This window comes from Rhipicephalus microplus, chromosome 3, assembly GCF_043290135.1.
Source record: "Rhipicephalus microplus isolate Deutch F79 chromosome 3, USDA_Rmic, whole genome shotgun sequence".
In the NCBI taxonomy this organism is placed as follows: Eukaryota; Metazoa; Arthropoda; class Arachnida; order Ixodida; family Ixodidae; genus Rhipicephalus; species Rhipicephalus microplus.
The window spans coordinates 66,722,853-66,748,822 of NC_134702.1; the positions used below are offsets into that span (position 1 = coordinate 66,722,853).

General features: G+C 46.5%; 1 protein-coding gene across 4 annotated transcripts in view; it reads left to right on the forward strand.

Annotated features, from left to right (window-relative positions):
- The window catches only part of LOC119161288 (E3 ubiquitin-protein ligase MIB2), a 102,142-nt gene that overhangs the window by 40,840 nt on the left and 35,332 nt on the right, over positions 1-25,970 (forward strand). For 3 of the 4 annotated variants that reach the window (XM_075889699.1, XM_075889701.1, XM_075889700.1), the window contains exons 3-6: positions 1,071-1,195; positions 1,281-1,391; positions 3,370-3,474; positions 5,305-5,437. In XM_075889699.1, coding sequence (XP_075745814.1) covers positions 1,071-1,195; positions 1,281-1,391; positions 3,370-3,474; positions 5,305-5,437 — 474 coding nt within the window. Of the gene's footprint in view, positions 1-1,070; positions 1,196-1,280; positions 1,392-1,453; positions 1,588-3,369; positions 3,475-5,304; positions 5,438-25,970 lie in introns of those variants that run through there. The other variant, XM_075889702.1, reaches the window with a different exon arrangement.

Genomic DNA, 25,970 nt, shown 5'->3' on the forward strand with positions numbered 1-25,970 from the left:
TTAAAGCACTTTCAGAAACCACCGAGTAAACTGTTTCCTGTACGATACGTCTCGTGCTGTAATTTTTTCCACGTTGTGAAGAAAGCCCGTGAAACGTGAAAAGAAGCCGTGTTACGAACCGTGAGCGCACTACTACAGTGCTGATATAAGCCTTCTTTAGTTTATATATATATCGCATCATTCATTGTTTATAGCACTTCACAGCACATGATATGACATTTCAATTGTATTGTAAAATTCGAACAGGTCCACGTAGCGGATACCGTGAAATAGCGAAACCGATGGCTTGTAAAGAAGCCCACTTTTTAGTAAGTTCAATGAAGCAAGATTTGAATGAAGTGGGGCTGAACAAAGCGAGCTGAAATGGACATGAAATTGTAAAAAAGTGGATTGAAATGGAAGGAGTGGGCAAATTAGTACTGGGTGTGGTGGTGATGGTTGAAACTTGCGAGTAATGGCACCTGCCCCTTCCCGGTCTTCGACAGTCATCGGCTATAAAGTCTCGACTAAAACAGCTTCATTATTGAAGATTGGAGATGAAATGAAAGTATTGTGTCGCACTTTCTGGCTAATGGTGAGAGGATTGCACACGGTTTCTAATGTGCCATCAATTTTGGTATGAGCCTTGCCATTTATTCTATTGCGCTAGATGAACTGCTCCGTCATTTCTGAAAAGTGTAGTGTGGCAACCCTGCATTGAAAAGTGCAAATATACTCTGTACTGGTATAGGTTAGGAGCAACGATTTGCTCATTATGTCATGCAACTTTTGAAACAAGAAGCTTTAAATCATAATATTGCACTCTCTCTGAAGTGCATTCACTAAATATGTTTGCGTGGTCTAGAGATTTAGGAAATATTAAAGTACAAGGTTTGCAGCAGTTACAAAATGCGAAGCATTTCCTAAGTACACTTAACCACCACTGCGTGAGTCATAAACGGCCAGCTGTGTATTTTTTGTAGTGCTTAAAACATGGTGGTCGAAGCTAAGAGTGATAAGTGAGTGTTCGCTCAAGATTTTCTTTAAATTTTTGCTTTCTCACTAAAATCCCCGTGTTTACTTTTCCTCAGGTGACGTTGCGGACAAGGGGCCAGATAGATTCAAAATTGGGGACCGCGTAGCAGTCACCATGGACGTCGAAACCTTCAGGCTTCTTCAGAACGACTACGGCGGCTGGGAAGCTCAAATGTCTCTTGTAAGGTTTTCGCATGAAATGTCGTCAACATTTTTGCAATAAGCTTCGTAGCGTAATTGAAAGGCACGATCCTTTGCTTCTTCAGATATTTGGGAACGTCGGCATCGTCCAGAGAGTGCTGCCCAATGGTGGCATCATGGTTAATTACAAGGTGGCCAATGCCACGTGGCAGCTCAACCCTGTAGCAGTAGAAAAGGTGAGCTTGATTGCAATTGTATTTATTATTATTTGATTTGCGATCACACATACAGATGCACACCGAAGAAATAAGGAGAGAGAAGGTTGGTGACTATCAATCAAAGGGGCACAACGTCTGCGCACTGTTTTTGCGAGGAAGAAAAAGTTAGAGGAAAGGAAGACAGGAGGAGAGAAAAAGGAAAGAATATAAGCAAGTAAGGGCAAAATTAATTTATGTGATGTAAAAGCACTTCACGCGGTTCTTTTGCATTTGCCCGAGACAATTTTAAGACGAAAAGCATTTTGTTTTGATTCTCGGTCAAAAATTTTCCGCACCCATCATGATTTCTCACTACATCCGGAAGCAGCCATAATTGAAGGCATTGGAAACTTCTTGTACCTCCCACAGTTTTTCTGTGCCTTTGAAGTCGGCCAACTTTTGACCAAGCCTCATGTCACATGGCGACCTAATCCTGTGACGTCACGTAATGTGCCTGCATAGTGGCAACGTGAAGACGTCACAAACTTTGGCAACCTGTCACATCGTGACGGCGACGTCACGCGATTATGACTTTCTTGCGCCACTGTATGTTGATCCCGACGCCGACGAACGCTTCTCGCCTTTGATGAGACATTTGAGGCGTTTGCTTTAATAGGCTTATCCGGGTCTAGCGATTTAACCAACGAGGTGAATGGGAACATGGCTTTTGTACTTACACCATAAGCACCACCAAATTTGTCTCTCGTCCCTGTTATTTTTGCTACTTAACAGATTACTGGAGTACTAACTACCTAAATGAGCACTTTGCTAAACGAGGAAACGTATAGTGCGAAACTATAAGAGCAAAAAAGGAGAATTATTGTTATTTGGAGCACGTGGATCAACCTTGCAGATGCTGACGATATGTTTAACGCGATGGCGTTAAAAAGCTCCTTTAGCAGAAATTCCGCTGTTGGTGTCAGTAGTTGTGAGCAAAAAGTCATCATGTTGTGTGTGTCCAAAAAATGGAGAAATATGCAAATAAATGAATAATAAAAAATTTTGAGTCAGAGTAGCGATTGAACCCGGGTCATTAAGGTCTGAGTGGCCATTAAACCCAGGTTGTTTGCGTGGCACGTGGACGTTCTACCTCACAGCATGCATCTGCTTGTGAATACAATGAAAATAACTTCATCGGCTTGCAAATGTAGTGAAAGTAACCAACATTTGCTACAAACACACGTGTACTGTATATATGCTTCACAATACAAGAGGGCTGTACCCCGAATTTTTTACTAGTGGGGGGGGGGCGCACCTTTAATATTTCAGGGAAGGCATCTCTCTAAAATGTCCATTTTACGCTCTTCATGCCATGGTAAAAAAAAATTTCGGGGTAACAAGGGGGGAGCACGGGTCTGGTGTGCTATACCCTGGCTACACCCCTGCAATACAACATGAAATATTGCACAATAATGCGTGGTACAAGCGTACAGTGCAATCGAACGTCAGAACATGAGGTTTTCATGATGACTTCGTAGATTAATGCTTGTCACCCGCTACACAAGGCACACATGTTACAGCGCTGATTTTCTTAAGGCCATGTAGAGACTGCATAGCAAGTTGTGCTTGAAGTACACAATAGTCCAACATATAGCTGTGGCGTTCAACTTTTAAAGGTAAAGCTTTAAATGTAAAGCGGCGGTCGCATTTCGGTGAAGGCGAAATGGTTGCGGTGCGAGTACTGTGCAATGCCAGTGCACGGTAAAGAACATTAGATGATAGAAATTTTCTAAGCTTTCCCAAACAGCGTCTCTCATATCGCAGTATTGTTCCACGACTTTAAACCCCAGATATTCATAATTAATTGAAAGACATGCGCCAAAGATGAAGCCTAGCGCCTATACCAAAAAGGTCCGAAGGATCCGAGTGACTGTTATCGCCTTCGTTGTTGCCAGTTGTCTCCCGTTCTTGCTCACACTCACACAGAACAATCTATATCTGCTCCTTTTTTCCTCAGCTCATCGCCTACAAACCTGGAGATAAAGTGAAAGTCTGCGTGACGCCTGAGGCGATGAAGGAACTGCAAAAGGGTCATGGTGGATACTATGAACACATGAGGCCGGTGAGTACTACACACTCAGCTGCGATGTGATGGCGACATTTGCTGCCTGTAACGATACGCAGAAGCAAACGTACTCTAAAGACTAGATCAGCATGTACCCTTCATTAGGAATATCTTTGCATGGAAGATAAAAATGGGCCCCAATGATCATTTTCTATTTGTGGTGAGACAGCACTATTGTTAACATTAGGCTTGGATTGCTCACAATGAAGTCTTACACAAAAGGGAATCATACAGCCTAATGGCCTTATAAGATTCTTGAACTGATGGCTCTACATACGAAGAACGCATATTATGATGATTTATTCATGCCAGTACATTAGCTTAGCTACTTTGTAACACATGGTACACAAATATAGCAGTGTGGCAGAAATATAGATATGGGAATGGTGGCGGTAATGTGACCAGGCTAGAATAGATGAAGTGAATGAGGGAGTGAGAAAATGAGAAAAGAGAAGCCAGCAATGAATCAAAGGAACGTCATTATATCACACTGCTCATAAGTCTTTGGGCCATCAAGAGTAAGTACCCTCAAGTCTTTGGGCCCTGAGGGTACTAACTAACTAACTAACTAACTAACTAACTAACAAACAAACAAACAAACAAACAAACAAACAAACTAATTAAATAATTAAGTAACTAACCAACTAGCTAACTAACTTACTGACTGGCTGACTAACGAACTAAGTAACTAACTGGCTAATGAACTAAGTAACTAACTAACCAACCAACTAACTGACTAACAAACCAACTAACTAATTGTCTTGGGATGTTAAACCCCAACAATTAAAACTATTAGCTAACTAGATAGCTCACCAAGAAGATAACTATACACTGAAATAATAACGGAGGACCTTTTTGGTATGAAAATGATAAAAATGGCAAGTCCATTGTTAAAAGAAAGTTCTTAAAATAAATAAGGAGGTTAACAACAAAATTATAAAATTGCCAAAACACAGCAGTGAAAAAAAAAGAACACTAAAAACTTCTTAAATCGAGCTTGGTTAGCTTGAGCTTAGAGTTAATTCGAAGTGACGCCCTGGTCGCGGCACAGCCCTCTGTATTTCTACCGATAATTGGAAGGTGTACCGGTATACCGAAAAGGTGATTCCAACTGGCAGACCCTTGGCTTTCATTATGCCTAGCAGAAGTCCCTGTGTGATGTTACTCAACCTAAACCAACCTTAATTTACTTCCGATGCACAACAATAAAAGAGCAGCGTTTATTCGCTGGACTGAAGGTTTTGAGAGCTGTAAACGATTTTCATAAGATTGCGGGAAAGGAAGTGCCAGAAATTGCAAATTTCTGATCACTTTTAAATAGTGATTGCGCAAATTCTGATAATAAAGAAACTCGTTTTGGGGCATAAATAACTACACATATTTTCACATTAAGGCTGCCTGTCGGTGCTTGTGTAGGGCGTATACGTGACTGACCAATCAATTCTGTTCGTTCTCAGGGCTCCACAAACTTAATTGATAAAATCACCAGCCAGAAACGGGTATATTAGTGCCTGATTCGCAATAACAAGTGCAGAGGTGGCTTCTATGGGCTCTGCCAATGCAGTGTGGTGTGATGCCGTTTGTTCTGGCACGCGCCCGGTGATTCAAGCTCCACTTCATTCAAATAATTCTAGTTCAAACTAACAAGCTTTTATTGTATTGCTTCATTTTTGAAATAAAAAAATACTGATGATCACTGTATGGCGCATCTAAAACAAAATAAGTATTGAATTACCTGAATGGTAAACGTAAGCGCCCTCACGACAAAATTGGTGCACACGTGCCGTGTAGCATTTACCGACCACTACCCATTTCTTTCTTTTACAGTCAATCGGAAAAGTGGGCATAGTGCTCAGTTCCATGCCTGATTACGACGTGTATGTGCGCGTGTGTAACAGAGTGTGGCTATTTAACCCTCTATGCCTGGAACCTGCTCCCAATTCACCTATAGACAACTCAGGTAATGTTTTATGAAGCAGACATTTCGCCTACAGAAAGAAAGAAAAACTAAATGAGACTGAGCAGCTTCTTTTACACTATTTACTGCTTGTTGACGAATGTTGAGAGGTAGATTTGTTCAGACGAGATTCTCATGTTATTAGGCATTCTTTATTTGTTATTGTAAGATCAGCTCGAGTTAAGTAATGCAATCATAATGTAAAGGAAGCACCCAACGGTGCACATAACATTAGCGAAGCAATGCGTCTATACTGTCACTTGCGAGAGCGTATTGTTGGCCATCACAACCTCTATTACCTATACAGTCTGGCTGGCTGTTGTGATTGGATACAAAAAGAAACAAGGAGCACAAATCTAGCCACTGTATGGGGAATTCAACAAGGTATGCATCGTGGGAAGCATTCATTGTTCCTCAATACTATGCCATCACCTGAAAATGGGTGCCGAATATGCGCAGATTGCGCACGTGCGAGAAGATTAAGGGTATTGTTACCGTTGAGCCATTGTCATCCTGTAAGAGTGCGTGTACACGTGTACAAACCGTTTGTGGAGAACCATGTAGATGCCGGAAAAGTGAAGTGTGTTCGTTCTTGAAGCAGCTAAGCGTAGTTTTGCAAAGATCACACTGCTATTAATCAGGCGTAGCGACAAGGGCAGTGGTCCGTTGGACGGTTTCTGTCAGTAATGTTATATCTGGGCGACTCTTTTCATGCAGTATCTCTCATCATGCCGAAGTGACGAAGCCAAATATACATTCTATTGTGTGCTTTCCAGTTAGCTGCAATAAAAACTCATCAGAGTGTCTGTACTGCGCAGATGCTCTGGTATGATTTGGAGGACCGTCGTACAAATATGTTCTGAGAGATTGTTAAGTCGAACACCTTTAATGTCTCATTATCACCTCCATCCGTCCAGGCCCTGAAACGGTACCAGCTGTGGCCTGTTCTCATCACACTCTCTCTATAATCACGTGATGGCACAGCTGTGTATAACAACAGATGCGCTGCCACAGTTGTGGCCTCTTCCCTGTACATTCTCCTCTATCACGTGATTGCTGAGAGACCGAGTAAAAAAGAAAAAAGAAAAAAAGGAAGGCAGATATACGATGTGAATGCTGATGATGGGGCGAAGCCTCTGTGCATCGTTTCATGAACCATTTCATTGATGATATACACCCTTTTTGTTTGGTTATCGTTAACCTATCAATCGATAATATGTTTTGATTATTGGATGGGTAAATGCCGGTATTTTCTCGTTGTTGTGGCATGTTGTTTTGTTTGTTCTAGTTAAGAGCCTTTTGCTGTGTTTAGAATAAAATGTGAGCGCTTTAGAGCTCTATACCTAGTCAAACTGCGGGAGAGCCATAAGCTGTCCCAGTGACATTCTGGAAAGGTCTATTAAGAATGAGTGGGTCTCCCTTAGCAGAGTACTCGGTACTCTGCTATGGGAGAGCACAAAGCCTTCCGTGAGCCTCAAACTTGATGAGGCCGTCTTGAGAAACATTACGCCGTGAACTAGCTCACGACTGACCACCAGGCACACAGATACAAGCTGTGTGTTTAGAGAAGGTGTTTAATGATTTAGAGTACTTGGTACTCTCCTATGGAGGAGCATATTTATGCCACCGCGAAGAATCAGCGAGCTGCCCGGCAGTAAGCAATAACTGTGTTTAGAAAAGGTTTTCAACGATTTAGAGTACTTGGTACTCTACTATGGGAGAGCAAGAAGTCATTCCGTGCCCGTGTTAATAAAAAGTGGTTAACGATTTAGAGTACTTGGTTCTCTACTATGGAAGAGCTGAAAGCCGTTCTGTAGACTTCTAGAGCTGTTTAGAACGTTGTTTAGAAAAAATTATTGTCACAAACGTCAATAACATTCGACAGAACTTTGTTCCGGAGTACCTGAAGTGAAAGTGTGTTCAGAACAAGTAGTTTACAATTTAGAGTACTTCGTACTCTACTATGGGAGAGCATAAAGCCGTCCCGCTGCTGAACGAGAGTGAACAAGCTCTAGCACTACAGACAAAGTAAAAGTGTGCTTAGAAAAAAATTGACAGATCCCACGTACAATGGGAATCGATGATATGCGAAGCACGAATGAGAAATGTTGAAATGTCACATTAAAATCAGCACAACGTTACGAGGTAGAGGTAAATGATGCCATACTTGACTTCCGTCTCATAACTATCATGTTTGGATGTGTCGTTTACCTTCGTCCTATATTCACGTCACGTGATACTAAATTTAGTACATGTGGAGCTAGCGAAACGGAAGCGAGCATGCTATGAGCGTGGTATGTTGTCATGTTTTTACATTACACGCGTGCCAGGATTATAATGTTTGCACCAGTCATATATTTCGTCATTTATCGACGTCACGTAACACAGAATTTGGTATATGTGGAGCTAGCAAAATGGCCGTGAGTGCATTATGAAGGGCCCAATATACTTTAACGTAGCGTTGACGCACGCGCGTGCTGGGCAGAGTGACGCTTCGTTAGCAAAACGCGGCACTCTATAGTCTGACGCCAGGCGTGAGCAGCTTCTGTCGGCGCGGCCCGACGGCAACCGGCGTGAAATGGGACATGCTGCATTTCATGCCGATGCGTTACCCAGACAACGCTGTCTCTCCTTCTTTTTGTGACGGAGGGACGCCGAACGCGCAGCGTGGCGCACGCCTTCGAGTATGAGTCCTGCAAAGTACGAGTCCTCAACCTCACTCTTTAAAAGAAAAAAAAATCGAGTTTTCGGCTCACTAAGTATTACGGCTTCGTGGCGTTAGCCACCGCCCAATCTAAAGGATACAGCCATATCAATCCATCCATCCATTCATCCTTGGCAGGACCGCGCCTGGCGTGGCAATGCCAGCGTGACCCGACGAAACGAATGCCGGCGAGCACGCGCACCGCGTCACGTTGAAATGTATTGGCACCTTCACCATGGCATGTAGCCATGTTCTCACATGACAAGCATCTCATTATTATCATGTTTGCACCAGTCACATACCTTCGTCATCCATTGGCGTCCGGTAATACCAAAACTGGCATATGTGAAGCTAGTGAAACAGCCGTGAGCGCATCATCAGTGTGGCATGCAGTCATGTTGTTACATGACACGCATGTCATGATTATCATGTTTGGATTTGTCATTTACTTATGTCGCCCATTAGCGTCGCGTAATACCGAGTTTGTTACATGTGCAGCTAGCAAAACGGCCGCAAGCGCATAATGAGCGTAGCATGTAGTCATGTTGTTACATGACGTGCATCTCATGTTGATCATGTTTGCACCAGTAGCATACCTTCGTCATCCATTCGCGTCCCGTAATACCAGGAGGAGGAAGCGACAAAAGAGAGAAGGAAGGGAGGTTAACCAGAAAGACATCTAGTTGGCTACCCTACACTGGGGGATTAGGGAAGGGGGCAAGAAAGACGAGAAAGAGGGAAGAGAGGGAAAAGAAAAAATAGGTGGGGGAGAGACTGACAGTAATTTCACTGCAGTGTGTAGAACTCTACCACATGCCAGAGGCATTCACACAAGCCTGTCTTTCTCAAGAAACACAGCAGGGCTTTCACTGCCTTGTGGGCTGTCGATGCATGTTGACGTTGCTGTAGTACCACCTGCAAAGAAATAGGCCGATCATCCAGTCGCCGCATTGCGTTGGCAAGTACTTGTCTATCTGAGGCAAAACGAGGACAATGGCACAAAAGGTGTTCGATATTTTCGTCGGTGCCGCAAACATCGCACGCTGCACTGTCAGTAATTCCAATTAACGTGGTCCCGTAATACCAAGTCCGTGATACCAAGTTTAGTATAAGTGAAGGTAGCGAAACAGCCGGGAGCGCATCATGAGCGTGGCATGTGGTCATGTTGTTACATGGCACGCATGTCATAATATTTATGTTAGGGTCTCTCGCTTGTGTTCGCCATGCAATCATGGCATACCATACTAGTTTTGCAACATGCCATGTGAAGAAAACCACCACAAGAGCTGCAGGACCATGAAATGTAAATCATGACGTTCATGACAAGCGTGTCACGATTTTCATGTCATGACAAATCAGATATGTTCTTCATACAGTCATGTTACGTCATACCAAATTTGGTATTGATGCCTTTATCGAAACGGCCAGGAGAGCTACAAGTCGTAGACGGATAGATAGATAGATAGATAGGTAGATAGATAGATAGATAGATAGATAGATAGATACGCTAAAGTTGCCGAAAATCGCTAAGAAATGTTTCGCATTTAAAAGGCGCATTTGTAAATCCCACAGAACGTACAGCTAATAGCGTGCCCGGTACATGCTGTAGTGGACCGAGATGTCATGCGTTAGACTCCCCATAACAACACTTTTTTTCTTTGTTCTCTAAACATGTGCAGTTGTTTACGATGTTTTCCAGACGGAAATACGTCACTCATGTCTTGGTGCACTCCGGCATATAAAACACTTTCGCGTTAGAAGAACAACTTGTGCAAGAAGTTGAATGACCCAACTTTGTTAGTTATCAAAAAAAAAAAATGGCAGCATATTTAAGGAGTGAATGATGAAGGTGGGGCGAAGCATCCGTCCGTCCATTCGTTCTTGCTTCCATCCGTCCATGCGTCCGTGTGTGTGACCATCCATGCGTCTTTTCACCCGTCCGTGCATGCGTCTCTTCGTGCGTCCGCAGTTCCATCTGTGCGTCCGTCCCTGCGTTCGTCCATGCATCCGCCCCTGCGTCCATCCATGCGTCCATCCATCGGTGAAGCCATCCGCGAGTCCATCCATGCATCTGTATGTGTGTGCGTTCGTACATCTATTCACCACTCGAAGTACCTCCATCTGACAAGAAAGGGTTGCTACGTTATACTCGCTGGCTGTAACCTCCTTAGTTTTTTAAAGGTTTAGCGAGCGTTGAGCAGCAATGCCATGAATACAATGAACTAGTATATACCATGAACTTGAGGCGGTTAAAGGTGGGAAGCAGATACGAAGCGCAAGCCGTAAGAAAGTAAAAGCCGAATTCTCCGCCTCTCATTTCCCATTAGCAGCCATTGACATGTACATTGAGCGCTATCTGACAAGAAAAGGTTGCTACGTTATACTCGCTGGGCGTAACCTCCTTGGTTTTAGTAAGGTTTAGCGAGTGTTGGGCCACAGTGCCATGAATACAGTGAACTAGTATATACCATGAACTCGATGTGGTTAAAGGTGGGAAGTAGACCCTAAGCGCAAGCCGTAAGAAAGTGTGCGTGTGCCACCTCTCGTTTAGTCCTTGGAATGTGCGCTGGATGGCGCGGCTTCTATATGAGGAATATATGATGAAAAGATGCGAGATGGTAGTACTTGCAGTGTTGAATAGATGGACGAACAGACACATACACAGATGCATGAATGGACGCAGGAACGGCGCAGGGGCGGATGCATGAACGAACGCAGGGATGGACGCACGAACAGACGCACGCACGGACGAGCGAATGAACGCATGGACGGCCACACAGACGGACTCATGTACGGACGGAAGCAAGAACGAATGGACGGACGAATGCTTCGGCCCACTCTCCATTATTCACTCCGTGGATATGCTGCTAAATTTTTTATTGTTCAACAACGCACAGAAGAAATCTCTCGCCGGCACCACCTTGGAGGTCAAAATGTAACACTGGTTACACACTACGACTACTACGACTACGAGGGACGAACGGGTGCCGCTATAAGGAGCTTCGCCCCTAAAAAGTGGGCAGACCCCATGTACAGTAGAAATCGATTATATGCGAAGCTCGAATGGGGAAGCTTGATATGCCACAATAGGATCAGCAAAACGTTACAAGGAAAAAAAAATATTCCGTGCATGACTTCCATGTCACGATTATCATGTTTGGACGTGATATTTACCTTCGTCATCTATTCACGTCACGTTATATTAAATTTGGTATAAGAGGAGCTAGCGAAAAGGCCGCGAGCAGCCATGAGCGCAGCATGTAGTCAAGTTTTGCGTGGTAAATATCTAATGATTATCATGTTTGCACAAGTCATATACCTTCATCGTGCATTCGCGTCCCGTAACACCGAATTTGGCATATGCGAAGCTAGCGACACGGTGGTGAGTGCATCATGAAGGACCCAATATCCCCCGACGTAACGTTGACACGCGCGCGCACGCTGGACGCAGCGACGCTACACTAGGAAGTTTTAGTGCTGGGTAGGTACTCATGTGGCTTGCGTACGCAGGACGTTGGGGCGGCAGTATTGCGCATACGCGAAACCCCAAACAGATGCGTCGCAAGATCGCTGGGGCGATGGGGCCATGCGTCCGCGCGGTCCACCTTCGCAAGAACTCACGGTATCCGCACTGCGGATACTCTAGCCGTCGAGTTAAAATAAGCCAAAGTGCGAGCACTTATAGCGATTACATGGTTTCAGCCAGATTTCCAAAGCTAGAATGGCCTGGAACATAGAAACTAAAAAGCAAATGCCAGCCCCCGACCAGCTGAATAGGTGGCGCCATCTAGCGCGGCCATGGTGAAACAGACAACCACAACTATGTTATTGCAGAAACATTGTGCATTGCACATCTGGTGCAAAAACTGCGCAGCAACAATACTACAAATGAGTAACCTTTTTATTCATTTTCACCTCAAAAACATTACGCGTAAGCTAACATGTTCATGATTGCGGTTGCACGAAGTGTCACAAGATGTCGACACTGTCGCTACAATAACCTTCTATTTCACTTTTTTGCGTATACCAAATTACTGTACACAATAAAAAAAAGTGTCCTCATCACCATGTATGTTTATTTGACAGTTTATATCATAAAAAGACTTAAATAATACTTACGCGACCAGACGCTATGGCTCTGCGAGCGCGTGTGAACTTCGTGCGGCTTGCGTTTGCGTGCGTGCCACCGTGGCGCCAACTAAAAGGCATTCCGGTTGGGTAAGGGTTGGGCACGCAATGCCACGTGCTCCCAAGCCTGCGAGGCCCCAAGAGAATGCGTACCCAGCACTAAAACTCCCAACTAGCGAAACGCGAGAACCGGTGCGACCAGCGTCCGTCGGCGCAACACCGCGGCAACCGGCGCGAAATGCGACTACGTTACCCAGACAGCACCGCGTCTGTCTCTTTTCGTGACGGAGGGACACCGGACAGGCTCAAACAAGCATGCGTCAAAAATCTGCCCCTGGCGTGGCGTCTCCGGCGTGGCGTCTCCGGCGTGACGGGACGGCATGCACGCACGCCGGGTCACGTCGAAGTGTATTGGCGCCTTGAGTGTGGCATGTAGTCATGTCATCACATGACACGCATCTCATGATTATCATGTTTGCACCAGTCACATACCCTCATCATCCATTCACGTGACGTAATATCAAAATTGGCATATGTGAAGCTAGCAAAACGGCTGAGAGCACATTATGAATGTGGCATGACACGCATGTCATGATTATCATGTTTGGACGTGTCATCTACCTACGTCGTTTGTTTGCGCCACGTGATACTGAATTTGGTACATGTAAAGCTAGGGAAATGGCCGCAAGCACATCTTGAGCATACCATGTCGTCATGTTGTTACATGACACGCATCTCAAGATTATCGGGTTTGCACCAGTCCATCTATTCATGTCCTTTGAAACCAATTTGGTATATGTGAAGCTAGCGAAACGGCTGCAAGCGCATCATGAGTGTGGCATGTAGTCATGTCCTTACATGACATGCATGTCATGACTTTCATGTTAGGGTTTGTCGTTTGTGTTCGCCAAGGAGTCAAGTCATACCTCACCAATTTCGCAACATGTTATGTTAACGAAACCACCACAAGAGCAACAAGACCATGGAATGTGAATCAAAACTTACCACATACATGTAATGATTTTCATGTTATGACTAGTCACGTATGCTCGTCATACGGCCATGTCATGCCGTACCAAGTTTGGTATCGATGACATTACCAGAACGGCCAGGAGAGCTAAATGTCGTAAGCGGCTAGATATCTATCTAGCCGCTTACGGCTAGATAGATAGAAAGATAGATAGATAGATAGATAGATAGATAGATAGATAGATAGATAGATAGATAGATAGATAGATAGATAGATACGCTCAATGTCGCTGAAGTTCGCCAAGAAATGCTTTGCATTTAAAAGTGGGTAACGATTTGGAACACTAGGAACTCTACTATGGGAGAGCGTAAAGCCGTCGCATGTTTAGAAAAGTGGTTAACAATTTTCGAGTACTTTGTACTCGAATGTTTAGAAAAAATATATGCCATTAACGGTGACGAGTGTTTAAATTTGTTAAATATGTCTCTGCTTCTTTGCTCCTGTTATGAAGCTGTGGCCACCTGTTTTGTTCTGGTTCAGGTTCTTTTAATTTGTTCGTATTAAACGTTTTGCTCTGTTTTATGCTTCAAGTGATGAGTAATTATATGTTTATATCTTTACGATATTGTTGCCTTTTATTGCTTTTATGCCATATGAGCGTTATGTAAGTTCTGTACAATGTTTTACGTATAGCTATTTTACACTTGCGCTTCGACTGCGCACGGTGCCCTGACGGATTGAAACCGGAGTGGCATCGTGAGGTCCTAAGGAGCTTCGCTCCTAAAGGAAAGACATGACATAGTCAGTCGAATGTCCCCAGGCTTTCACCCAACGCACTTTGGAACTTATAAGTGTCCTTCAGATGGTCGGAGACGCGGCGAGCGCTGGAAGCGATCAGACGCGTCTGCACCGAGCTCCGGTGTTTCTTGATGCTTTGGTAGGAAGGCGTGCACATATAGCTCCAGATTTCTTGTACGAATGGTTTCCGCAAGTCATACCGGTTTCGAGGATACAACGTTTCGATAGATATTGGTCACTATTTTTAAGTAAGCTTTTCATGTATTCACGCTGCGCCGGCAAGCTCCGGCACTGAACGCCTAGGCCTAGCGACGCTGCGCCGGACGCCGCTCTCACGGCCGCCGGGCACCAGCCGACATGGAAATCGAGGTCGATGGCATCGAAATCTCTCTCGAAGAATGGTCAGACGATTCCTGGAGACCAGCTCACGTTTAAAATCCCAGGTGAAACGTCACCAGTCACTAAATCAACAAGCCCAAATGAACGGCGCACAAGCAAGCGAAGCCCTCAAAACTCCACTAACCCCTCGGCCGCCGCCAGAACTGAAACGCCCTCCTTTGCCAAAACTGCCATCGCACACGTGCCACATTGTGGGACGCCCCAAGACACCCATCGACCTAACGCGCACATCACCCGGAGACTTGCAAAGAGCACTGCTTAAGAGAGAGAGATTGACTTTATTTAAACATATCCCGAGGAGGCTGAGAAAGGGCCATTCCGACCCTTAATTCAACCTGGAGGCTCCGCCCAGGATGGCGATGGCAGCCGAAGGCTTGTGGCGATGTCCCGGGCCCTGTGGACCGCCTTTAGTTGCTGCTTGTATTCGTTGATCTTGAGGGCTTCCTGCCAAGCCTCTTGTGTATTCAGTTGTGCTGCGCTGTGGGTAGGGCACAGCCAAAGCGTGTGTTCAAAATTGCAATAGAGATGGTTGCAAAGGGAGCATGTGGGTGGTGTGTCGGGGTCGACTCAATGTAAAATGGATGGTGTTATGCACGTACGTGTTTGCAATCTTCTTAAAGTTAGAGCTTGTGCTTTGTTAAGTTCTGGGTGCGGTGCTGGGAAGGCACGTCTTTGTCCCCGGAATGTGAAGTGATCTCGTGGTATGTGAGAGATTTGTCCTGGCTGTAGAGATTCTCGTACCGATCACTCGTCGAGGGTACGAGGAGTCCGCGGCGCGGCGTGCGAGCTCACGCGCCGGGTGGTTGACCTCTTCGTTGGGATTGCAGTGGTCGAGTCCCGGTAACTGTCCCATGCGGGCTGGGAACCAGGATACGTAGATTTGAGCTTTCTCTTCCTTAATAAGGGTTTCTTTGCTCTGGTACTCTCTTATTGCGTTGACGGTGAGTTTTCCAGTGCTTCTAGCTACTAGGCCAGCCGCGAACGTTCGTGCCGCAGTCTTAGAGTCCGTGCATATTGTGGAGTAGGCTTGGCAGCTCTGCAAGGCTAGCGCCATGGCCATTTCCTCTGCTTCGTGGACATGGCTTGTTTGGACGGTTGCCGCGTTTATGAGGTTTCCGTCTATATCAACGACCGCTATGGCAAACGCCTACCTGCCATAGTAGCGGCTGGCATCTACGAATAGCGCATGCGTGTTGTGTTTTTTTGCCTTGTTTATGAGCGCCCTCACTCTGTCCTTCCTTCGCCCTTTGTTGAACGTTGGGTGAACGTTGCGGGGTATTGGCTCAACCCTAATGTGTTTCCGCACGTCATTACCAAGTTGAGTTTTTTTCTCTGGTTGAAAAATTGAGCAAATGCCTGCGTCTCGTTGGATGAGATGGCCTGCCTGCGTCAACGACAGGCGTGCGATCTGTGTCACTCCCTGAGCCTAAAAAAATTCTTTGACTGTGTTGTGTAGACCGAGTTGCTCGAGTTTCTAGTTGCTTGTGCTACTGGGCAAGCCGAGTGCCGTTTACAGTCCCTTGTGGAGCATGGAGTCGACCTTTTTGATTTCAGCCTTCGTAAGTTTCAGAAACGGGAAGACGTATGCTACGTGACTTACGAGAAAAGCGTGATATGCCTTATGATGTTGTCTTCTAGGAGGCCTGCTCTCTTGTTGGCGATTCTAGCAATGCCTCTTGCAAAATAGTTCGTGCTTTTTCCCTATACCCGCACGCGGTTTCCCTACACCCGCATAGGAAACGGCGTGTGTAGGGACACGTCACCCGATCTCGCACACTGCAAGAATGTTGCGCAGGCCAGATGGGAGAACAGCCGTCAACTCGCTGATAGTGACCACTACATCATTTATATCCAGGCACAGACGTCCGCTGCCAAAAGAGTACGCAAACACTCGCTCAAATCACGGAGTGGCCCAAATTCGGAGACGTGCGCGAAAGTGACCCTTACAAAAGTATTTATTAAAAAACAAAGGAAAGTTATTACGCAATGAAAACAAATGGGATCGAAAACACATGACGGTTCAATAGAAATACTGCTCAGGAAAATGTTGACCAGTATTGAAAATTGGTCCATGACTTTCAATTGAAAGCCATCAATGAAATCGATATAGATTTATCATTGAGTGGAAATGAAATGGCAATGGAAAATACGTTGTGGATCAATTGAAATATCAAAAAGGCAATCGTTGTCTAGCATTAAAACTTGGCCCGTGACCTTCAAATGAAAGCCATCAATCAATCATCAATAAAAATATAAATTTTTCACCCTGGACAGTGGTTTCTCACCAGTAATGCGGCATATAATTACCATAGGTAATTAGAAAATTATTAGTATCACAATCACTTACATAGTGCCACGAACGTAATTACAAACAGCGACGAAACGACGTCTTGCTTGCCTCAGACCAGGACGCGAAAGCCCTCTTCTTTCTTCACTTCCCAAGGATTTCACCTACAGTTGATGGCTCATACCCATTACCTGTGACATTACTCCCTCTCCTCGAAAAGCATCGGCTCGATGCTGATAATGAGCGTTGAGAAAAAAAATTATAAAGAAAATATGCTACCATGGAACCCAACAACTCCGTCGTAGGGGGAAAAAAATAGGCTGGCGTCATAGAAGTACTCAATAAAGAAAGGGGTAAGTACACAAGACAATATAAAAAAACCAAAGTGACAAAAAATAGTCATTGCATGGTAAGTTAGTCCACGTTCAATGTATGACGCGAAAAATATGGCTTGAGTCTTGACACGTGCACCACATCATTTTGTGGAAACCGACAAGAACGTCTTGAGGCGCCCTCAGGGAGAACTTCATACGTAACGTCACTGAGTCGGCGCAGAACTTTGTAAGGGCCGAAGTAGCGCCGAAGCAACTTCTCAGTGTGACCACGCTGTCGGATGGGAGTACACACCCAAACTTCATCGCCTGGTTTGAAGGTAACCTCTCGGTGTGTAAGGTTGTAGCGGTGTGCGTCGGTAGTTTGACGAGCCTGAATACGGCATCGGGCGAGTTGACGGGCCTCCTCGGCGCGTTGAGCGAACAATGCAGCGTTCGTGTTGAACATGCTCAAGTTGTTGGGAAGGAGCATTGCGTCGAGCATTGTAGTGACCTCTCGACCATGAACTAAGCGAAATGGAGTGAAACCTGTACTCTCTTGGACTGCTGTATTGTAAGCAAAAGTTACGTAAGGGAGTATATCATCCCAGTTCTTGTGATCAACGGCCACATACATTGATAGCATATCTGCAATGGTCTTGTTCAACCGTTCAGTGAGTCCATTTGTTTGGGGGTGATAACCCGTGGTTTTCCGATGTTCTGTACCACTTAGTCTCAGCACTTCTTGAAGCATCTCTGCGGTGAAAGCTGTACCACGATCAGTAATTATTACATTTGGCGCTCCGTGACGAAGTACGATGCTGGTGACAAAGAACTGTGCGATTTCGGCTGTGGTAGCTTTGGGCAGGGCCTTTGTTTCACTGTAACGCGTTAAATAATCGGTGGCAACCACAATCCACCGGTTTCCAGACGAAGAGGTGGGAAATGAGCCGAGCAAGTCAATGCCAATTTGATGGAATGGTGTATTCGGCGTGGCGATAGGCTGTAGTAGTCCTGATGGTTGGACAGGTGGAGTCTTACGGCGTTGACAGTCGCGGAATGTGCGGACGTACTGCTTGACTGTCTTCGCGAGGCGGGGCCAGTAGCATGAGCGGCGAATTCTTTCCAATGTGCGCGTGTAGCCAAGGTGTCTGGATGATGGTTCGTCGTGACAAGCATGTAAAATATCGTCCTGAAGCGAGGTCGGCGCAACCAGTAGGTAAGTAGCCTGGGTATGGTCGAAATTTTTCTTATAGAGGACTCCATCCCTGATGCAGAACGAGGCCAGCGAACGTGCGAAGTTTCGAGGAAGACTGCGTTTTCGGCCTTCGAGGTAGTCAATCAGCGGGCTTAGCTCCATGTCGTCGCATTGTTGTTGAGCCAAGTCGGTTGCTGACACAGAGGAAAGGAATGTATCGTCCTCTTCAACGTCCGCGTTCGTACTTCCAATTGGTGCACGTGAAAGACAGTCAGCATCAGTGTGTTTGCGTCCTGACTTGTGAATGACTGTAACGTCAAATTCTTGCAGCCGAAGGCTCCAGCGTGCTAGACGACCGGAAGGGTCTTTGACGTTGGCGAGCCAGCATAAAGAATGGTGGTCGCTAACTACCCTGAATGGTCGACCGTATAAATAAGGGCGAAACTTTGTTATAGCCCAAACAACGGCTAAGCATTGCTTTTCTGTTGCAGAGTAGTTTTTCTCTGCAGATGATAGTGTTCGACTTGCATAGGCGATCACGCGTTCTACGCCATTTTGCCATTGAACCAGTACAGCTCCAAGTCCGACGTTGCTGGCATCCGTGTGTAGCTCTGTGGCAGCGTTATCGTCAAAGTGACCGAGTACAGGTGGGGCTTGGAGATGGTTTCGTAGCGTGTCAAAGGCGTGATGCTGATCATGACCCCAAACAAACGGTACGCCGTCTTTCGTAAGTTCATTTAGCGGTTCAGCGATTTTAGAAAAGCCTTTGACGAAGCGTCTGTAATATGCGCAGAGTCCCAGAAATCGGCGGAGGTCGTGCTTGTTTGTTGGGACAGGAAATGCGGCAACAGCTTTCGTTTTCTCAGGGTCTGGATGTATACCGGCGTGGCTGACGACTTGACCAAGAAATTTCAGTTCCTCGAATGCAAAGTGGCATTTCTCAGGTATGAGAGAAAGTCCAGCTGTTCGAATCACCTGAAGAACTGCTTGTAAGCGCTGGACGTGCTGCTCAAACGTGTCCGAGAAGACGACCACATCGTCAAGGTAGACAAGACACGATTGCCATTTTCGCCCAGAAAGAACCGTGTCCATTATTCTTTGAAAAGTAGCTGGTGCCGAGCATAAGCCGAAGGGAAGGACCTTGAGCTCGTAGAGTCCGTCAGGAGTAATGAAGGCGGTCTTTTCGCGGTCGCGCTCATCGACAGATATTTGCCAATAGCCGCTGCGTAGATCCATGGAAGAAAAGTAACGAGCATTGCGAATGCGGTCCAGCGAGTCGTCTATTCGTGGTAAAGGATACACGTCTTTCTTCGTGATCTTATTCAACTTTCGGTAGTCGACGCAAAATCGCAGAGTACCATCTTTTTTCTTTACTAACACAACAGGGGACGCCCAGGGACTGGTCGATGGCTGGATGACATCGTCCTTGAGCATCTGCTGGACCTGTTGGCGTATAACGTCTTGTTCTTTTTGTGAGACTTTGTAGGCATGCTATCGAATGGGTCTCTCGGTAGGCTCGGTGATGATACGATGCTTGGCAAGCGGTGTTTGGTTAACTTTCGAAGTCGTAGCGAAGCAGTCCCGAAATGAGCCGAGTAGCTTCAAAAGACGTTCCCGTTGTGCAGACGGTAGACCCTGGTTTACGTCGAGAGTGCTTGCAAATGTCAGGGCGGAATCGTCGCACGACGAAAGAGCAGATAATGTTGAGGGACCAGGGACGTCGGCAATATCCTCAAGGTATGCGATCGCAGTGTGTTTGGTAAGATGGCGATACTCCTCGCTGAAATTCGTGACTAATAGGCAAGCCTGCTTTCTACTGGGCTGAACAATACCTCGGGCAACACAGATTTGTTGTGCAAAAAGTAGGGACAAATTTCCTTCTGCAATTCCAGCTTCGGGGACGTCTTGGTCACATTCAACGTTGATAAAAAGGCTGCTGCGAGGAGGCAGAGTAACAGATTCGGAAGATACACGTAGGGCAGCCTTCGATGAGCGAGCGTTTTCCGGTTCAGGATGAAACGGTTCCTCGAACGACACCTGCAAGTCTCGTAGGTAAATAATTGCGCCGTGTTCGCGAAGAAAGTCCAGCCCCAGAATGAGTGGACGGGAGCACACAGGTAATACGAGGAAAGACCCTATGAACGTCGAAGCACGGACTCGAACACGGACTGTGCACATTCCAGTCGGCGTGACGAGGTGGCCCCCTGCCATGCGCAACGGCGGTCCTTGCCAAGGGGTAGTTACCTTCCTCAGTTTGGATGCTAGGGCGCTGCTCATAACCGAATAATCGGCGCCGGTGTCGACGAGAGCAGTGACGACGTTATTATCGACGTGTACGGTGATGTCGGCGGAAACAGTCTTATGACTTTCGAAAACGACTGGAAAGTCAGAACGGTCTTCGTCGGGTCTTTGCGTCGAAGGAGGCCCTTTGACAGTTCGTTGGGACGCGGCTTCACCCCCAGTAGTCGCGGTTTCTAGTTTCCCCTGTGGGGCTCGGTGACCGGCCTCTGAAAGGAGCATAAGAAGACGAGGGAATGCTAGGTGACGTGGGGCGGCGAGGTGATGGTGATCGTGATTGGGGGCGTTGACCAAGGCGAGGAGCTTGCTGGCCCGTAAGGTACGCTTCGATGTCGCGAGGACGCTCACCGTAACGCGGGCACCGAGCATCAGGGTGAAAGCCACGGAGACCAAGTTGCCGGTACTGGCAGTTACGGTAGACGTGACCCGCTTCGCCACAGTGGTAGCAGAGTGGACGGTTATCGTACGTACGCCACACGGTGGCCTTTGTGGCGTTCTGCCGCGATCCAGACGGACGATAAGTTGGTGCACTCGGAAACCTTGAGGCGGGTGGCGGAGTCGAAGAGGTGTCCTGGAATCGATGGCTAGCCTGATCCATTCTCCCCATGGTGGGATCAGGGCCATGTGGTGCAGGGGATCGCAGAGCCGCCGCATAAGTCAGCACAGGGGCCTCAGGCCTTGTTGGCGCGAGTGGGATGACCACCTGTCGGATCTCATTTCGGATTAAGTCTGTGAGATCACTTACGGGTGGTTGGGGTCCCGCTGCTTGGAGTTGGCGCAGCTCGTCCCGCACGACGCTTCTTATGAACTCAGCGAGGGCATGCCTCTCACTGTCAGCCCCGATAAAGCACGCAGCAGGGGTTACTTCGTGGCGTTCATACTGTGACGACCTAAACTGGAGAGTACGCTCCATTGTGGTTGCCTCATTTATGAACTCTGCCACAGTCGTCGGTGGATTGCGCACGAGTCCTGCGAAGAGCTGCTCTTTTACCCCACGCATGAAATGCCGCACCTTCTTTTCCTCGGACATTGCAGGGTCAGCACGCTTGAAGAGTCGAAGTATGTCTTCGACAAACATCGAAACTCTCTCGTTGGGTCGTTGATTCCGAGACGAGATTGCCTGCTCCGCTCTCTCTTTCCTTTCAGTGCTGCGGTACGCATCACGAAACTGTCGGCTGAACTCATGCCACGTCGCAAAGGAACCCTCGTGATTCTCGCACCACGTTTTGGCAGAGTCTTCTAACGCAAAGTAAACTCTCCGCAGCTTGCGAGCTTCATCCCATTCGTTGATGTTGGCAACTCGATTGAAGTGGTCAAGCCAGTCGTCAACATCTTCATAAATGTCTCCGTGAAATGAACGTGGTGTTTGCGGCGCATGAAAAACATGCGGGAGAAAAGAATAGGCGTCGTTGGTTTGACTCGCCTGGTTGTTAGTTGAAGTTGCCATCTCGCCTTGAGAGAGGGGACGGTACTCGGGAGATAGTCCTCGCAGGCGGCGACTGCTTCTTGCCGTGGGAGCTGTAGCTGTCTCCAAGTAGCTCGGTGTGTCGGCTGAAAATCTGCAGCCGAGGCGCATTTACCCAGCACCTCCACCAGTGCCACGAACGTAATTACAGACAGCGACGAAACGACGTCTTGCTTGCCTCAGACCAGGACGCAAAAGCCCTCTTCTTTCTTCACTTCCCAAGGATTTCACCTACAGTTGATGGCTCATACCCATTACCTGTGACAATATGCGAAACCCCCCAGAACTGAAATCGAACAAGTGACCTCATGTAAGTGAAGCAGATGTCTTCCCCATTGCAAAACAGCACCACCACGTTTAGACGAGTCTTTTTGCAGAGTGTATATCTACCAAGTGGCTTTTTGCAAACCGTTGGCGTAACATTGTACTTTTTTGTGCCATATGCATTTGTTTGCGCATGCGTTTGATCAACGAATAGTTTGTAGGGCTTCATGAACTCGAGACAACAACGGTGAGCACTTTCAGCTCCGACTTCGGTTCGTGGTGTGCACCATGGCGCACCGTTCTGCAAGAACGATTAACGTGTGCTCGCGCGTCGTTTTAGTGCTTCCGCGTAATCCGCGGATGCTTCGCTCACTGAAATTCGCTGATACTAGCGTGAGGAGGCTGTGATCGGCTGTCGAAACCTACGTATGTTTCTCGCACGTGCTTGTGCTGTGAGCAATTTCGCTCATTTATGTCGCGAGGCACACGCGTGTCAGTGACAGCAGCCTTTTCTCAGCTGCTCGAAGACAATGCGCTTTCGCACGTAAACGTCGCATGGGTATTTTAGCGTGCCTGCTTTAAGATTTGCATTTCGTTCGCGCGAACTGTCGTGAGCTGCACGCTGGGGCAGCAGCGCCTTTTTAGGATTTTGACGATTACTTATTTCCTCAATTAGAATTTATGGGCACTATTTCGTGACACAGAGTGTTTTTTTACTCATTTTCAATCCTTAACTGATCTTATTTATGGGTAGTGGCTACTCTTACCTTTATTCAGCATCACACCGCTGTTTAAGTGAATGCCGAAACGCGCACCATCACATAACATATTAGCGGTGGAAAGGTAGGTCTCCCTCCAAATAAATAACGCTTCTGCACATCTCTTTCGCGAACCTTCATATGCAGACGGGGTCAAGAAGTGGTGCAGAACAAACTTCAAAATCTTTATTGTTACTGCATACAGTTTCTCTTCAGAAAAAGGGGATTTTTGTTGCTGGTACAATATCTGCACAGCAGTACACTGGTTGTCTTGGTCTTGGTTCACTGCTACAAATCCAGGCTGGAATAAGAGAACTGTACTTAATATTCAAAAGAGTGAGTAAATGTCGATGGCATATGCTCTCCTGCTGACTTCTGCACCTGACTTCTCTATACTTGATGTTGAAGTTCATAATAAAATTACGCAACCGCTAATCTAACATCGACCAACCAATTTTCAATTTTCATCTTTCTCTGTCTCGCTGCCTTCCGTTTGTTTCTTTTTTGCCATGCTTTCCTCAAATCATCAGTTCAATTTGTTTTGTAGAACACGAGCATCAACATATACGCCAGCGTTTCAGTACTGTCGCACATGCACTATAGAGCGGCCTCCCCGCGAACACGGAACTTACCAGCTTCCGCGGTTCTCACCTCTGTTTTCTTTTCTACCCCCCCCCCTCCTCCTTCGCGCGCGTGCGCTGGAGAACATGAGCGGGCGCGCGTCTCCATTTTTTTATGAAATATTGATTACGAAATATTTTGTTCATGAATTTTCAATAAAAATAAGACAATAAAAATTTTATTGCAATGTGCCTAAGAGAAATATTGTTTACGGAATAATTCGTCCATGGTTTTTGATAGAAATGAGACAATAAAATTTTATTGCGAAGTGCTCAACATAAATATTCTTTACGAAATACTCCCTCAATAATATTTGAATAAGAATGAGTCAATGACATTTTTCAACAGAAGTATTGTCAATGCACAACAGAAATATTGTCGATGAAGTATTGAACCAAGTCAATGAGTATTGTGGAACCACTGGTGATCAACAGAGTCAATCACTCGAGCACAGTCCGGGATTAGAAAATCAACAGTCATTTTCATAAGGCAAAGCACCGGAACGCATAACAAACCTCAAGGAATGAACAGCCTCACTAAACGACCATGTGCGACGCACAACGCGCGAAAGAAAAGCAGCAGAGGAAATGCCTACCACATACTTTCGTCTTATCCACATGTGGGACACACACACAAGCCTGCTGCGCAGATGGCAGAACCAACGCTACAACAAGAAACTGCATCGCCGCATACAGACCCTCTCTGAAAAAGTCGAGCGACACAGTACCTACTTCGCCCGCCAACAATAGGGCCAGCTGTGCAGCGTTCTCAATGGACAACTAGGCAACAAGAAGACTTGGCACCTCTTACGCCACTTATTGGATCCGGATGACTCTCGAAAACAGCTGCACGGCACAGACTTAAGCGACTTGTCCACCAACACCCCGAATCAGACGAAGATCTACTAACCAACCTGGCGTACAAATACATCAACCAAGCCCACCAACCGGCGACACCACTACCACCCTATGAAGGTAAACCAAACCCAACTCTTGATGCTGACATCACAGAAGCCAAAGTGTATGCAGCCATTCTAAAGCTTCGCGCAACTTTGGCACCAGGTCCAGACGGCGTCTCAAACAAAACAATCCGCAACAAGCTAGACGCAAGGTGAGTAACTGCCCTCACTGGATATTTCAATCACTGCTAGCATGCTGGCAGTATACCAGAAGAATGGAAGCACGCCAAAGTAGGTTTTATACCAAATCTCAGAAAAAAGGCAAATTTATCAAATCTTTGCCCCATCTCGTTAACTTCATGCCTTGGCAAATTATTTTCGCACCTGTTCTTGGCTCGGCTGGAACACTTGCAGGAGAGCAAGACCTTTTCCCTCCAAACATGCTCGGTTTTCAAGCCCACTTATCTACTCAAGACGGCCTGGGAGAAATCTACCAGGATTTACTGAAAGACCCTGTACGTGCGGGCACGCGAGCAATGCTAGGCATAGACCTACGCAAGGCGTTTGATAAGGTGAAACATCAAGCGATTGCCCAGCTTCATTGGCTTCAACAAACCCCGGGGGCGTATTTACAACTACGTGCGCTCCTTCTTACAAGGCCGCACTGTGCAACTTTCCCTGAATCACAGCAACGCCACGAAATGACTTGCCCTATCCAACAATGGCACGCCACAGAGAGCCGTTCTTTAAGCTTTTCTCTTCAACCTTGTAATGAACCAACTCCCACAGTTACTAGACCGCATACCCAACATCCGACACATCCTATACGCGGACGACGGGATGGTATGGAAACTACCTGCTCCGATGGACAGATCGAGGAGGCACTGCAACGCGCCGTGGACACAGTGGCCGAATACGTTGCGCGTACGGGCCTCGAGTGCTCAGTGGAGAAATCGGAACTCCCCTTCTTCTTCCTCCTGACTACCGTAAGGTTGAGCACCCGCCACTACTAACCATCACTCTCAGGATCGCTGGATGCGAAATACCGATAGTGCAGCACATGCGCGTTCTCGGCCTTACGTACTAGCCGGCAGGAGCAATACCGTCGGTCTAGAGAGGCTTGCGGTCATCGTAACTCAGACTGCCCGTCTGTTAGAAAGAATCTCTGCGTGGAAACACGGCATGAAAGAAAATGAACTTCTCCAGCTGTTAAACGCCTTCGTAACCGCAAGAATAATTTACGCTTTACCGTACCTATGACTCCTCACGGATCAAAAAGAACAAAAATTGACAGACTTATTCGCACAGTACACAAGATCACCTTGGGCCTCTCCCGCACCACATCGACCACGCACCTCCTCATCCTTGGAATTCACAATAGAATAGATGAACTTATCCAAGCACACTGAACTCCATAAATTTAACGATTGCGCGGTA